Below are 17,431 nucleotides of genomic sequence, written 5' to 3' on the forward strand. Positions count from 1 at the left end.
GCCTCAGCGCAGCCCGACAAGCCACCGATCAGAAAGTTAAATGTGAGTCCGTTACCTGGCTAAAGATAAAACCTCCGTCAGTCTGACTTCACCTTCACCTGACATCAAAACTGATTGGAGATATCCTTGGTGCTGAACTTGTGGGGGTTTCTTTTTTTGGAGTTGGTTTGGAGATTTCTGCGCGTGTCCATGAAGCTCCGGTGCGCACGTCTTCACCCTTAAAAACACAACTTTGATTTTGTCCTGTTGAACTCCAGTGTCGTCTTCTTGGATTCGTCGAATTCACTCACCAATTTATTTATTTATTATTTGGATGACTGGGTTATTAAGTTGAATTATCTCTGTCTTGACGAGCCACTGATCTTACATGGCTTTTTCCAGGTGGCCGCAGAGAAAAGCCCCTTTCCCCCCTGTCCCTGCCACCCAGCTATCTCTTGACAGTCGCTGCTGTTGGAAATATTTCAGCAGACCCAACAAGGCGACCAATCCACACACACACACCCTTCCAAAAATACAACCCAATCCTTGAGCTGCTGCCTGCAAGGAGCCATGCCAGAGTCTTGCCACCTCGGGGCTGAAGTTCATGCCATTGAGGACTCTGTCCTGCACAAGTTCCCCCTGCAGTTAAAGCAGTAATTAGGCAACAAAGGGGCTTGATCTGAAACAGCTCTGTGCATTCCATTTGATGTGTCTGTGGTCTAGGGGCTTCTTTTAATGGAATACTGTGATCCAATCAGAGAGATATTTCGACCCAATTACTTTCTTTAAATTGATCACAAGCACCAACACATATTATTTGCTCTTAAGTTCTTAAATGAGAAATACTCAGTGCTTGCAGTTGTCAAGTATATTTAATTGAAACAAGCATACCATGAGGTTATTCCATCGACCTGCAGACTATTTATTGAATAAGCAGACACAATGTTAATGTTTTGTTATTGAAACAAACGATTTTGATGAAACCATATGATTTCATTTATCTTTTATAATCTAATTTGAACAATAAATAACATCAATAATAAATACTCCAATAGTACAGCCTGTATTTCGGTTGTTGATATTATAATCACCTTATTTCACAGTTTATGTGGTATGTTATGCCATAAATGTAGTCCTGTGACGTTATCATTACACTACATTTTGCAATATAGCAATACAGTCTCATAAATCGGATCATTTTAATTATTTTGGTAGTCAGAGTTATAGTTTGCTGGATAACTATAGAGGAGTTTACCCAAGTCTACTTAATACTATCCAATCAGTCACTTTTTTTTATTGCAACCTAATGTAATTTACAAACAGTGGGACAAATTGTACAGTGTGCCTAGATCACTCTCTTCACTCCTCCTGTTGGCGAATGTTGGTAACTGCATCATAAATATTTAAATTACATCGGTGTTACACTTTTTTGGAATACTAATGAAACGGTGGAAGAAGTACTCCAATATTTTACTTCAGTAAAAATACACATACATGATTGCAAACATAATTAATCCAAAATAAAAGTATATATCAATATATTCAAAATCATATTTGGGCAAAAGTACCAGCAAATCAGCTAAACATAAAGTATTCTACTGAAGAAATGTCTGTAAACTGTGTTAAACTTTTAGAAATGATCAGCTAGAAGAACTATACTCAGATGCTACTTAATTAAAAGCATATTCTCCTGAGACCCAGCCCATTCATTTGTGTCCTCTGTGGTGGACACTTTGGTTTTGCATCTCTCCTTTTACTAATTTGAGTTACCCTATCAACTCCTGCTGTACTATAAAGACCACATCCTGAGCTTTCCATTGATACCACATGGGTAGGGGTGGGATCATGACAACTTCCTCTTTCTTTCGACACAAGATCAGCCAGCATATTTGATGGAAAGTCAAATATTGCTGCTTTTTTACTATGCTATTCATATATCTTCTTGTTTATGTCATAAATGATATATTTAGTTCTGAAACATTTCACTTATTTGTTTATTTAAATAATAGTAATCATTTTATGAATGTCAATTATAGTGGACACCAGGACAAAATTAATGTATTTGATGACTCAACATTGTTGTCCGAGACAGAACTCAAGCATAAAGGATGCTGTACCAGATAGTTGAGCGAGAATCCGATTTGGAGCTTTCAGATGATGAGAGAGATGAGGACGAGTGTGAGCCTTGTGAGGAAGAAGAAGATACAGGAGGCTCAGATGAGCAGACAGACTCAGAGACAGACAGGGATGCGCAGGAACGACGTGGTCCTCTGGGCCCAACCCTGTCTCCTAAAAATTACGTTCGCCCAGAACTAATGCGCATTCCCAATTATGTTTGATCAGAAACGTATCTCCTCCCTGATTATGTTTGTGTTCGACGTATTATCAACGTATGTGTAGTACGTTGACGTATTATCAACGTATGTGTAATACGTCAAACACAAACATAATCAGGGAAGAGATACGTTTCTGATCAAACGTAATTGGGAATGCGTATTAGTTCTGGGGGAACGTAATTTTTAGGAGACAGGGTTGCTGGGCCAGGAGCAGCACGTAGGCCGATGTTTGATCCCAATGATGCACTACGACCTGACTGCATTTAATCCAAATAGATTTGTGTGAGGTTTAATTATTATTCCTGTTATTAGCTTTCATTTAATGGTGTTATTTTCCATCATAATAGATTCACACCTGTGCTACCTGGGCTTCTATGCTGTCAAGATGACTCTACAACCTGTGCAGACTGGAGTCCAATTCAGTACTTTACAACAAAGTATTTGAAGATTTAGCAGCATTCATTCAAAGACGAAGAATGATGTTGTTTTATATATATTATGTATTATTGGTTTAATATCAGTCTATAGCCATAATTTGTTAGTTTTCTTATCTTCTATATTTGGCTGTCTTTTCACACGGAAATTGTCCTGTGGTCCAACTCTAAATAGGTAGGAAATCACAAAAAAATATGAATTTGGAAGACAGTATTTTCCCTCGGTTCCAAGGATATAAAAAATGAATACACGGATAAGTAAACACACAGTATAAAGTACACATGTCTCTGAGATGTATTGGAATAGAAGTATTAAAGTTATATAGTACTTGAGTTAATCTATACAAGTTAATAAGATAATATATGGCTTGTTGTTGTTTACTCTTGGCACTAAATAAGCTATTATGGACTTTGTTTCCTGATAAAAAGAAAAACGAATAGGCTATATACTTGTTATTGTAAGGGATCTCAAGACGAAAACTGATTAGAAACGTCTGCATCATATATATATATATATATATATATATATATATATATATATATATGTATATATATATATATATATATATATATATATATATATATGGTTATCATATGTTTTCTTTCCTTAAATGTAAATCTTAATCTGAAAATGTACGAGTAGGGAGTGGAGTGGATGGAATGCTACACCATTCCATTGGAAGTATAAAGCAGAAAAACGTACGAAGTAAAGCGTTGAGTAAAAGTATAGTCTGCTGTCTTGCCAGGGAAATTATGCACATGTTGCCAATAACCGCTGACATTTACTTTTTCCCTTTTTGTTGGTCCAGTAGTACGATAGGCGTGTATACTTAAAACAATGTAACCCTAGTCCTGTAGTCTGCAGCCTCCACGTCCTTACAGAGAGCCGCTTGACCTTCCTGTGAAAAAACGCTTCCTCCGCGGGTTTCACCGCGCATGTTTGTGCGTGGCTCATCATGTGATGTAACAGCCCACGGTTACACATTGATTGAATCGAAAGTACAGCAGCATGCTGGAGTAAGTAGCTATTTGCATATGGATTTCGCGAGATAAAAAAAACAAAAACAGGTATTTGTTTTCAGTCGTTGAAGCCGAATTCAGCACCGGAGCTGTCCGAAACTGACGGATGCTGCTGCCGCGTGAACTGATGCTGCTGCTGAGCTCGTGCTGCTGAAATCTCTCTCTCTCTCTCTCTCTCTCTCTCTCTCTCTCTCTCTCTCTCTCTCTCTCTCTCTCTCTCTTGCTCTCTCGCTCCTATTCTCTCCCTCCTCGCTCCTCTCCTCCACACGCACAAAACGCTCTGTCATGGCGTCTTCCAACAATGTTACCCCCACCAACTGTAGCTGGTGGCCCATCTCAGCCATGGACGAAGACGACGCTAAAATCACAGACGGGGAGGAGTGCGAGGAACCGACGGCAGAGCCCAAACCCTTCAGTAAAGACAGGCTCGTTTTGTACCACTGGACGCAGTCTTTCACCTCCCAAAAGGTAAAAAAAAAAAAAAAAAAAAAAAAAAAAAGGGCAGAGCTCGAAAATGGAGGTGGCTCCACGTCCCTTTGCATGGTGCTACAGACTGGACCTCTGTTTGTTTATTATGATCAAAACATGTTTTTCTGTGCATGTTTATTCTTGCACATATTGCCCCGGAATATGAATATGATCCTGCAGCAGGGCAGATCTCCCGTTTGAGACGCGTAGAAATGCGCTGCAGCATGGGGCTCATTTCCTCGACATAAAGCTGGATTGGTGGCAAATATCCCGTTTATTTACCACTGTATAAATCACCCCTCATATCTCACGAGCTTCCACTATTTAATGACATGTTGAAGCTATTCTGTCTCCCTATGGCTGGTAAATGTAGCTACAACCTATGTGCTCTGACACATGACATCCTAAATAATTCATTGACATGATGTGCAAAACAAAGGCCATCTTCCCCCTTCTACAGCTTATCAAACCATATGTTCTTATTTTAAGGGCTTCTTTAAGAGTATCATTGGTTATGTTAGACAGTAACCTGTATACCATTCCTATTACATGAGCATGTTGGATCAAATCAAGCTCTGAAAGCAATTCATTCACAAAAATAACTAGTATAAAGCTTGGCTTTGTACTCTTATGTTCACAGGGGTTTACTTCACAAGCAACATGTACATTAAAGGGGCACTCTGTCAATCGTACAGATTCAGTTCAGAGTCAAAGGTACCACACAGCCTGTGAAAACACATCATGTATCTTCTGTGGAGCTTTGAGAAGTCCTAAGATAAAGAATCCCTGGTGACATCACTGTGGCATCACAGGGGTTATTTCTTTCAAACTGGGGGTGTGGAGTCTGAAGGACATTATATCTACCAGACAGACTGAGTCTGATAGAGAGTAGAAGTCCTGATGTCACGTCCCGTGTATAGTCTCTGTTCCATTAGCTCCTATAATTCGGTGTAGTCTCTCAGTTAGCATTCGTTTCTTCAGTCTTTATGAAAATAATACGCTGGTTTTAAGACAAAATGGCATCCATTACAGCTGTTGCTAATAGAAACTAAAACCTTTGTGATTTTACTTTGCCAGTGCAGGAAAAACTACAGCGACTACCAGCACAGTTATTTACGTCATTGGAGCGTTGTAACATCCATACCCATAACATTTATTATCGCTTTCTTCTCAAGTAGTTTCTCCAACTTTTTACCTTTGCGGTTTGAAGACGTCTACAGCATTCGGTCCTTTGTCCTACTATTTGTTTAGCTGCAACAATTTGTCGATTGAAAGGAATTTAATTGGTAACTATTCTAATAATTGCTTTATGTCGTTAATCGTGTCAGTAATTTTATCATTTCAATATCTTGTATACAAGGATTTGCTGCTTCTATTTTGGACTGACGGTCGAACAAAACAAGCAGTTGAAGAACGTTACTTTGGACTTTGGAAGTTGTGATTGATCCATATCTTGGCTTCTGCTGCTTTCTTTTTTTTAATCTGTCCCTTGTAAATTTACCAAATTGATGTAAGTGCAATACTAAATAGCTGGAATACCCCTTTAACATACACATCCACTGTTATGAAATGACAATCGGTGCTTCATCTCTTGATCATTGACTTCTATCTGTGCCTTAATTGTACACACGGATTACACTCTTCAAGCGTTAGAGCTGAAGTAATTAATCCATTAATCGCTTGGTCAGTTGACTATTTTGGTTATTTATTAATAGTTTTTTCTTGGTTCCAGGTATTTAAAAGTAAGGATCTGCTTGATTACATTTTGACCTACGCGGGAATAAACTGAATTTGCAAAATAACTCTTAAAATAATCATGAGTCCTTGTGAGTTTCATTTGCTTGTGAATTGGACTTTTATTACACACCATAATCCAGGACTGCTGAAGTATTCCTGTCAAGATAAGAGGCTCAAAGCATGCACCACCATGACTCTTTCTCATTTGAAGGATGGTGTGACTGTATATTCCTCTCCAACAACCTTGAGTTGATGCTCAGTCTCATGTCGGCACATCACTTCTCCTGGAGCTGGAGTCGCTGAAGTGACTTCACGATCATGTGTGACTGTGCTGCCAATGAACAGACAATTTGGCATTCATTTTTAGGAACAAAACACATGGATTTCAGCCCTGAATTCCTGATTTGATGTACTTGTACAATGGCTTGTGGCATGTGTTGTTATGCAAGCGGATGCATGCTTTAAATGGCATTTTTGGGATGGCTTTTATGAGATTAAGAGGCCAAGCACTAGGTTGTCCACTCCACCAGAATTGAAGTGAATGTTTTGGGCCTGAATGCAACACAAAATACTTGCAATGTCAAATCAAGTCCACAGGACCTTGAAAGGAAATGTTTTATTTCGTCAATCGTGTGTGACATGAAACAACTTTTTCTAAAAAGACAACCTACACCGAGCAAGTGACTATGAAAAATCTGTCACTTCTCCGATAGATCAACAACCCTGTGAAAACAATATTGTCATCAGATGTTCAGGGGGAAGACTGTGTATACCTCATAGTTCCCGAGGAGAGGAGGGACGCTGAGCCATTGGATTTCTCCTGCACAGCACTTTCTTCATCCTTTTGTGTTTAATATGCTTCATGGCTAACTGCCATGACTCTAACTGTGCTGCATGGACAGAAGTGGGCCACATGCATGTACCTCACAAGTGATGTCTTGAGAACACAACAGATATGATGAAGATGAGAGACAGGTGGAGCTTGATACCCTGAAGTAACTGCAGTTACAGACCAGCTTCACAAATCAATAGAGCGCTGCCAACCTAAGAGCCTGCAGGTTAGAGATTTACACCTTCAATACGACAACTGTGAGGCTGTGACAGTCACTTGTTTTCTGTCTGTGTAGAGGCCTGTGTGTCAGGACGCCATCTAAGAGTTTGCATTAACAACCAGAGGTGGAAGAAGTATTCACATCTTAGAATGAATTAAAGCATTAATACAACAATGAAAAAAACTCTGTTGCAAGTAAAAGTCCTACTCAAGGAAAAATACTGAAGAATTAGCAGGAAGAGTACTCCTTCTGCAGATAATTGTATAACATTATTGTTAATCCTAATGCATGAATGTGTAAGCAGCATGTTACATCGCGTTTGTGCGCATGTTTGTTAAACATATGTATTGATAAAGTATTGCCTGTTTACTTGAATGTTTTCTTGCACTTATAGTAACGAGCTTGTTTGCCGTCAACTTAAGTAATCCGCTGACTTCACTTTGTGCTTGTGTGTAGTTGGAGGAGCTCAGCCCGACAGAGATGCCCGCAGCAGCGTGATAATTAATTACACCAAAGCAGTAATAAGTGCAGAATAAAAGCAACAGTAATGTCGGAGCTTATCAATACTACGGTGTTTAATAATTTAGCACTGGTGCCTGTTTATCACCGGGTTTCCATGACAGAAGAACTAGACACTGCTTTTTGTTAGGAGTCGTCACAACTAATTTATACTTATATGTTGTATTTTATAAGTTTGTAAGTTCATCATATGCTTTCATTATACAAAACCTTAATATTGTAACTAGTAACTATTGCAGATAAATGTAGTGGAGTAGAAGTATGAAGCAAAATGGAATACAAATCAAGTATAAGTTACTCAAAATTGTACTTAAGTTCAGTATTACTGATTACTTTCCACCACTGTTAACAACAAACATAGTAACATGCATGTAGCTGAAGTTAAGTAGGGCGTGTTTACTTCACCCAGGCAAATGAGCTACTTGGCATCATTACTAAGGGGTGACTAACATTATTATATAACAAACTCTTAAAGCAATAGTGACAATGCTGTTGTGGGCTCCACCTTTCAGTGCATGACTGCAACCTGAAACACTGTTTTGTATAGACATCCTTGATAATGTGTAAAGTTCTGCCAATAGAGATGTAAAAAGTTTTTGTTGTTGTTGTTGCTTGACTTTGCACGTGCATTCATAGATTTGTTCCTTCATTTAGAACCAGCGGTCGGGCTGTAATTACTGCTTGTGTCACTAAATCATTCAATATTATTTAATTACACCATGTCTGGCCATGTTCGGCAGAACTCCCATTTGGTAGCTCCTTATGAGCAGCCAAATGTAACACTTTATAGCCCAAGTGTCATCTCCTTTCTCTAATCGTATTCCCAGTAATAGCTCTCCGTGGACCTTGGCTTATCCTTCATCCCTGAAGGTTTTTGCTGAAACATTAGAACGCTGTAAAGCATATCATTATTTTGCCAGACCACACAAACAATTCAGATATGGTTATTTACACAAACATGATAAGTTGTGTTATGTTGTGGACTAACAGCTGAATATATTATCTACCCTGCTTAGCTTCAGTATTATTGCAATAACTCCTTTTCAGCAACCAAAAAACCCCTAGATGTATTGTGTAATGTTTTTGTTTGACTTCAGATCAAATGAATCATCAGACTTCATCCTGTCTTTGCGTCTTTAAAGCTTTAAAATGTCACCATGTGCATATTACTTCATACAGATTTTCACATGTACATTGATTCATTATACAATGTCGTTTGTTTAGAGCGCAGGCTAACTTTGTATTTCCTCTTGTTCGTCTTATTTTTTTGGTTTGACTCCCTAGCACAAAAAGGCAGAATGCTTTTCTCGTCTCATCTTTCCTGCACATGCTTGTGATTGCAGGTACGTCTAGTCATCAATGAGAAGGGTCTGGTCTGCGAGGAGAGGGATGTGAGCATGCCACTGCAGGAGCACAAGGAGCCCTGGTTCATGAGGCTGAACCTGGGTGAGGAGGTGCCAGTTTTCCTCCACGGCGACGCCATCATCAGTGACTACAATCAGATTATAGATTACCTGGAGAAAACCTTTGTGGGAGGTATGGTGCATTTTTCATTCACCTATATGATGCTGTTTTTATTCCATCTCTCATTGATTTTAAGAGAGTAGCCAAAGGGCTCTGGTGCAACAAGTCATGGCGGGTCTGTCAAGCTTTGGGTTTCTCTACCTGCTGCAGTTGTGTGCGTGGGGCTGAAGTAAGAGCAATACTCTGCATTCAAAGAGTTTGGATGGGACAGTCTTTTTTGTGTCTTTCCAAAACCAAACGTATACAAGTAAAAGTGTAAGGAATGGATTAACTAGTGTGTTTGTATGCAACATGAGCTGTAGTTGTTATCTTACCTGTAGCAGCGGAGCATTTCTTATAAGGCCAAGGAGCGTGTCATTTCCCAACTGCTGTTAAATTAGTTTTTTGGATTACATGTTACGTAAAAAGAAAGCTGTGTTCACGACTAATACAAACCAACTGAGGGGAATTTCCCCACCAAGTGGAACAAATCTCAGATTTTTAAAGTTTAACTTTAAACAAACATTAGCGACTCTGGAATGTTTACATTCTAACAGCCCAGCTTGTTATTTAAGATAGTGTTTTGCGTTCTGCAAACACATCTATAGAGTGCTGCAAGAATTATGTAATTTTGTAGTCCAACCTGGAAGTTATCATCGCCCTGGTTCCCTCGACAAAAAGCTAATGGGATGTTTTTCAATTGGATTTTGGATTCCATTCCATTAGATTTTCAACATAGATCATCAGCTGGTTAGAATGCTGACTTTTTGTCAGCTGGAAACATTAAAAAGTCATGGATCAAAAAAGAAAGCTAAAAATGAAACACCTGCTTCTGTCAAATATTACTAATAGCCTATTGACACCAAACAGCACATGTTTGACCCGGTTCACCATAGTTTTAGTGGTGCTTTTGGGAAAGGTGCCATTCATTAATTTACTTCAAACCATTGACACATATTTGAGCGTTGGTTTTCTGGGGCAGTTGCCTGGTGATATCAGGCCGCATCCTCCTCCCATCCTCCAGCAAAGAAAATTGGAAGATATCAATTTGTGGCCATCTGTCGTCCTTGTACAGTGTGTGACAATGTGTACGGTGCTGTGAAGCTATGTAAGCTGTTGGAACGATGTCTCTGCAGCAATGTGAACAATGTGAAACTGGAGGGATCGCTTGGAAGAAAAATGTGGCAAAGTATTATGATTTAATCAAATTATTACTAAAATGTTGATCACAACAAATAAATAAGTAAAGATGTGCCAATATGTGAAATGTACAATGTGAGTCAGTGACTCAGGTTCATCCACTGCCTATGCAGTTCTAAGAGTACAAACTTTATGATGCGTACACTGAGTGAATCCGGTTTTCTCTGAATCTCTGTGTGTGGCGTGTCCTATAGAACTGTCAGTTGAGACATTATGCTGTCATGTAATTGTCCGGGGTACCTCGAACCAGTAAAAGCCTGAGGGATGTTGGCCACTAACTATCTCCCTTGTCTTAGCATAGTTTGTGGTCACTCGTTCTTCGCAGCGATGCTTGGAAGCGCTGCAGAAGATCTGGTTCACTGCTCGCTCACTAATAGAAGGCAGTAACGGACCTTGGTGTTTGATGTCTTCTTCTCTTTCAGACACATTCATTTAAGCTGTTTGATAGTGTGCTGCATGCAGGTCATTGCATTAACTTCTGAAGTTAGTTTGAAGTCTGCGACAATAAAGTGTAATGTAACATTTCAGCTGGGGTATTACTTTATCTGATGAACGCACAGCATGTTTAAAAACCACAAGTCAATCTAAGAGCAGCAACGTATAACAACGTGTGCTGCAGCTGGCCCGGAAAGTGCAGATGTCTCAGAAAAGAGACTCTTACCCTGGCACAGAGCAACTTGGTGCCGACTCAGACCACTTTACCGTGTTGTTGAGAGGCAGCAGAGGGCTTTTACTGCGCAAAACTGTTTGTCGACTGAAAATCAAACCGTCAGGTACTTTTATATTCTGTAATGCGCATCGCTGTCCCCAAGATAATGCCTTTCTCATCAGATGGCTCTTAGTTGCTCATGCGATATTTCCACCCCGGTGCTGCAGCAGACCACCTAGAGGACCACTGCATGGCATGCCCAGGTCAGCATGCAGGTCCTGGGACTGATTACTCAGCTTTCTGGAACTCTGCCAGGTGCAGCTCCACCCCATCCCCAAGCGCCTCCGTCGGCCCGGTCATCCTCAAGCAGCCTGACTTTGGCTTCGCTGTGACCCTGCACAGAGATACAAGCTCCCGCTGTTCTGCTAACATGTTTCCTCCTTAATACGGAACATCAGCAGCAGGTCAATAAGTTGAACATTTTCCCTAACATGCAGCAAGAAAAACAAGTGTGAAAAATAGTTTTATGGCAGAGAGTTTGATGAGAAAAACAATATCACTCTCATATCTGTCTGTTTGTTATGTTATAGAACATAACCTAAATATATAAATTTGACAAAGCTGTTCCAGAACCAGAAAATATGTTACGGTACACAGTAGTATTCCTCATCACTAATAAAAACTCTTACACTAATTAATTTACATGCTATATCTCTATATCTCCGTTGTTTAATCCGTACAAATCCAACATGTAAAAAAAAAAATCTGAGCAGTAAAATGTATTATTATTATTAATATTTTGTGTTTTGATCCACTGGATTGTGCTTGACTTTCATCTCATGGGGTTAAACTGTGTTTTTAGGTTAAACCTGTTCACTCTTTCACTCAAAATAGATTATCAGAATGTCTTTTTAGTCTCCAGAGGTTTTTTTTCAGATTGCCTCCGTAATGTCTAAATGTCAGGCATTTTGAAACGTGAGCGCCGGTGAGTTCCCTGGTTACCATGCTGGGAGCAGGGAGACTTGTTATGGTGGAGGGATGTAAAAGCTAGATTAATAACGGTTGCTTAGAAACCTCAAGTGTTCAGGGAAGTCTATGAATATATACCAAGAATAATACCTAAGGATTCATGCTTTATTAGTTTTATTTGCACATTTTGTTGAATCTATATGCGTGTTTTTCTGTCCCTGTGATTGTCATCTTCAGAGAGCCGTGTAAAGGTGAAAGCTGAGCTACATAAACATATTTTCTCTGTATTGCTGTTTTCACATCGTTGTGTCTCGGCCCCGCAGAAACAGTGGCTCAGCTGGTTCCTGATGCAGATTCGCCTCTCCTCGAACGTGTGCAGCAGTACCGTCAGCTACTGGACGGTCTGCCCATGGACGCTTACACACACGGCTGCATCCTCCATCCAGAGCTCACCACCGACTCTATGATCCCAAAGTACGCCACCGCAGAAATACGAAGTAAGTGAAGCCAGCTCACCGTATTGTGTCGACACAGTCGTTTTCAATTCAGCATCTTAATTACAAGAAGACAGGGTGGATGTTTTGTGTGTGCTTCTTTTTATTTTTATTATACCATTTGTAACTATATAGTATATAGTATAGTTAAACATTTTAATCAACATAAAAGTGAAATGTTGTCTTAAAATAGATAAAACCAATTCCATTATCAAGATATATCAAAGAAATAAAGACACAAATAAAGTGAAATCATGGTAAACTGGTCTTAGAAGAAATTTAAATGAACAAACTCAGATTTTCTTTCTTGAAACGTGTCTTTATAACAGTTTTAATTAAACAACGTATGACATGATAATTAGTGAGCCTTACAGGTGCTGGAAGGTTTGCTTTAGAGACATGTTACAGTAACTGTTTCACCTTGTTTCCAGTCTGGTGCTAAGCTAACCGAGTGCTAGCTGTAGCTTTATATGTACACAACAGACATAGGAGTGGTTCTTATTGGCCTATTGGTATCTTATTGTTTCACTTTTGGAAAAAGAGAGAATAGCTGAGTCTAAATCTACAACTCCAAAACCAGCTCTGTCACAGATAAAAGATGTCTGCCCGATGATCTGAAATAGCTTTCCTTGAGTTGCTAATCAGTGATTTCCTCTCTCATCAGTCAGGAACTCTTTGACAGAATCCGGCTTTACTTTCCTAGTGAAACCAATGTTCCTAAAAACACCAACAGCATAAAGACCAGAGATTGTCCGACTGGGGAACCACACATTCTAGCAACTGAATCCCTTCAAGTGTGTATATAACACTTAAAGGCACACAGTGTTCACGCCAGATTCAACTCACATTGTGCAGTTATGCATCATGATTCAATGTGACAGTGTGTTCTGATGCATTTCACAACACATGTGGACACGTGTTTACTGTTGGAATCTGGCAGGAGTGGGTTTGGTTATTAGCAAGTATAAAACAGGCACCACTCTGGAATCAGGGACCAATAACCAAACAGAGGATACAGTCTCAAAATATCAAAGCGGGAATGAGAAGCACAATGGATGCCTCAGTTAACACACCATGTGGGTATGAAGCAACGTAACGGCGTACCTGTGGTGTGTGTGTGAGTGTGTTGTGTATACGTGTGTATGTGTGCATGGGTTAGTAGGAAAAGAAAAGGAAAGCACCCAAAGCAAAATAGATCCTCATTTTCCATGGCAAAAGGAAATTACAAATGCAAAGCTATGCATCTTCCTTGCAGCATTTATGCTCGGCGCCAATAGCATCAGTGTAATTTGACGCTGGTCAATACCAAGATTTCCTAAATGCAGCATATTGCAGTGACGGCAGGTTTATATATACGAACAGCTGATATCAAGCTCTCTAGTTCTCTTTCCATCAGGTAATTGGCCCCGGCATGTAAATCAAATCAAATGAGCCGGACTAGAAGAAAAGTGCAGTTATTATTTTTGTATTTGTATTAAAAACACTCTTGCCAGAGTCAAATTTAAAACTTCTGAGTTGTAATATTATGTTTCTGACTGAAGGCTATCATAAACTGAAACATGTCCAAGTGTCTCCCTCCCTCAAGGGACCCTAAAGGGAGCACGGATAAGAGTACGTTCTCTGGACAGTCAGATAACTCCTCGGGAGGATTAAATACACTCATTGCTAGTATGTCTGTTCCGTGCAAAGAATACACAGAAGAATATCCACATGAGTGTATGCACATATAGATTATCTCCTAAGCAATATGTTCTAATATATGTTCTGTGTGTGTGTGTGTGTGTGTGTGTGTGTGTGTGTGTGTGTTCAGGACATCTGACCAACGCTGCCACAGAGCTGATGAAGTTGGACCATGAGGAGCCACAGCTCACAGAACCGTATCTGTCCAAGCAGAAGAAGCTCATGGTGAGTTGTATGTGTTTATGAATGTGATTGAAAATGCATCAATTTATGACTTCTTCATTATATATTCGAATGTTGTATGTAAGGGAGGCACAACTCCTATTAAACTGAATCCCATAATTCTTTACATTAACTTTCAAATGATGTGCACATTACTGATGATGTAAACAAGTTGTTTTCATGTGGTTCAAGGGAAAATGAGGGGTAACAACTCCTCGAAATTAACCAAATAATATAAAATCATCCCTTATTTAGGAGTTTTCCATTTAGGTTATCCTCTTAATTAAAACATCTTACCCATTAACAAATGTCATATTGTCATAATGTCATATATATATCATATTCATTCAAAAATGTAGTTTATTTTAAGTTACAAATGTAAATATACCTGTAATACTATTTTCAAAAGAAAACTTAAAACTTAATATTTAAGTGAATTGATTTGGTCAAAATCAATTCAATATAATACATTTGATGCTGTAAATATGTCAGACTCATGAACAGTAGCATACATGTAATGGATACATTATTTTAACAACTCTGCTGGCTAATTTCCCGCCATAATATTTTGTGAAAGACAAACTCATCAAAGGTCCCACTCTTTTCAGGTTTAACACTCTGAAAAGATCATTTATTTCACAAGTCTGTACCTGAGGGAAGTTTCATAATCAACAGCCTTTATTAGTTTCCTCCGAATTACACGACTGAAGAGCTGAACATAAGGGAAAACCCTGTAACACCGAACCTTCGACCTAAAAACAGTTCATATTCCCTGGAGAAAATATCTAGGCGTACTGATTTGGAGTGTTATAAAAAAAAAAGAGGTTTTGAATCAACGAGACAGAGATGAGTGTGTGTCACGCCAGCACGCTTTCCTTCACAGTGTGTTGACTGATCTGTCGGCTGGTCGGTCCATCACTTTGGACCAGAAATATTTCAACAACTATAAAATGGATGAGCGCTTCCATGAGTATCATTAATGTTTCCCACGGGATGACTTCACTTTTCATCTAGTGCCATCCAATACTGGCACTCATTTGTCCAATATCACTGCATAGCTGCAAAACCGACGATATTCCCACCAGCCCGAGCTGTACTTAATGAATTAAGTTTGTCCAACTGGGAAATCAGCAAAGTCTTTGAATGCTCTCTGGCTGTTGGAGGCCTTTCTGCACACTGTCTTTAGACTTTGCTTCAGGAAAAAGTCCACAAGCATTATGGTGTGAAGTTAAAACAACAATGAAAGTGGAAAAAAACCCAAGGTTGTGCATTTTTAATTGTGAACATATTGTTAACTAGCGCCATGTGTGTGTGGTTGTTATGGTTGTCCGTCCGTCCGTCTGTCTGCATACATCCGACTCTCGTGACTCCTCTCTCAAGAACTCCTGGTGTGAATTTCTTAAAATTATAAGTTTATATATCTATATTTTTTATCCTTTATACAAACAATTGTCAGGCAAAAATCTTGGACCACGATAACGTGAACTACCTGAAGAAAATTCTGGGGGAGTTAGCCATGGTTCTAGATCAAGTGGAGGCTGAACTGGAGAAAAGAAAACTAGAGTATCAAGGTATGTCCCAAAAAGAAAAAAAACATCATTATCTTCCATCATAATGCCACCAAAACATGTCCCAACAATGTTTAGTTATGACTTTTTCATTTCCTTGCAGGTCAAAAGTGTGAGTTGTGGCTATGTGGACCTGAATTTACACTAGCTGACGTCTGCCTTGGAGCCTTGTTGCACAGGCTCAAGTTCTTGGGACTTTCTAAGAAATACTGGGAGGACGGCAGCCGAGCCAACCTGCAATCCTTTTTTGTGCGTGTGCAAAAACGCTACGCTTTCCGCAAGGTCTTGGGCGACATCCACACAACCCTTCTGTCTGCAGTCCTACCCAATGCCTTCCGGATGGTAAAAAAGAATCCGCCGTCCTTCTTCGGGGCCTCTTTTCTCATGGGCTCGCTGGGAGGGATGGGCTACTTTGCCTACTGGTATTTAAAAAAGAAATACATGTAGTGAATGCCCTCTTGTTGTGTTAAATGTCTAGTGTATTTGTGTGATGTTCCAACTTTTCTGTAATGTTTTATGACTGCAGGAAAACATAATGAATCTATATAGAGAACACTACTACTTACCTGGGTGAACAAAGAATATTAAAACATTCCATGATAAGAAATTGTTGACAGCACATTTTCTGGTAATCAAGGCCTTCATTGAGTTTAATTTCTGGCAACTTGCGGCCGACAAGTCCTTGTTTAACTTTTGTTGGAGGCATGCATCAGGTCTTCTCATACTGAAAACTTAAAGAAGAAACCCAGACAATATGTTAAACACAGTAACACCAACAGGGGTTAACTGACCTTCGCATGCCACTGTTATAGTCATTACTCATATCTGCTTGTTACCCCGTCGTCAGCCTGAGGTTCACCCACTAAAAACCGCAGGAAGATGTTACACGACAGACTTTCTGTTAAGTGCTGCTGCCAGAAAACTGCCAGAAGAAATGATGAAAGGATGGAGGCAAACTTTCAGCGAATAGTTTGACATTTGGGGATTTTTTTTTTTACTTTCTCGCAGAGACATAGATCCACTCTCAAATCTATCTGTTAAATATGAAGCTGTGCAGCCAGGAGATGGTTAGCTTAGCTTAGCATAAAGACTGGAAACAGCTAACTGTCTGAAAAATATAAACCCAGCAATCTTTGAAAACCCCAGAAAACCCAGAAGGTTGTGTGTGGACTGCTGTTCTGAAGGTATCATTTGTGTAAACGTTAATTTTGAAGCTAGACTTAACAGCTGGTTAGCTTAGCTTAGCAAAAGACTTTTTTAACCCTCTTGATGAAAAATAGTCAGAAAATACATTCGGTTCGTAAAACATATATATATATATATATATATATATGTATATATATATATACATATATATATATATATATATATATATATGTTACGTAAAACATCTTATATATAACATATTATTATATGTTTTACAAACCGAACGTCAAGTGAATACAAAATAATAATTAAATAAATTCAACATTTTTTCAGTATACATTATTTTATTTTAAAATATTAAATATTGAAAAGAAACACATACCTTTTTTGATTTATTGTGCAGAAAGCGTTTTCTTATCCAGATGGACAGAAGATTCTTTTGGGAACAGTTTTAT

The 17,431-nt window shown here is 39.1% G+C and overlaps 1 protein-coding gene across 1 annotated transcript; it reads left to right on the forward strand.

The window, feature by feature from the left end:
• Positions 1-4,045: 4,045 nt before the first annotated feature.
• On the forward strand, positions 4,046-16,277 carry gdap1l1 (ganglioside induced differentiation associated protein 1-like 1; the record flags this gene model as incomplete). The annotated part of the gene is made up of 6 exons (XM_079225719.1): positions 4,046-4,237; positions 8,889-9,081; positions 12,190-12,363; positions 14,171-14,265; positions 15,719-15,833; positions 15,934-16,277. The coding sequence occupies exons 1-6, from the start codon at positions 4,055-4,057 to the stop codon at positions 16,275-16,277; spliced, it is 1,104 nt and encodes a 367-aa protein (XP_079081845.1). The 5' UTR covers positions 4,046-4,054.
• Positions 16,278-17,431: the final 1,154 nt, after the last annotated feature.

The sequence above is a fragment of the Taurulus bubalis genome (assembly GCF_910589615.1).
Source record: "Taurulus bubalis genome assembly, chromosome: 11".
Lineage (NCBI taxonomy): Eukaryota > Metazoa > Chordata > Actinopteri > Perciformes > Cottidae > Taurulus > Taurulus bubalis.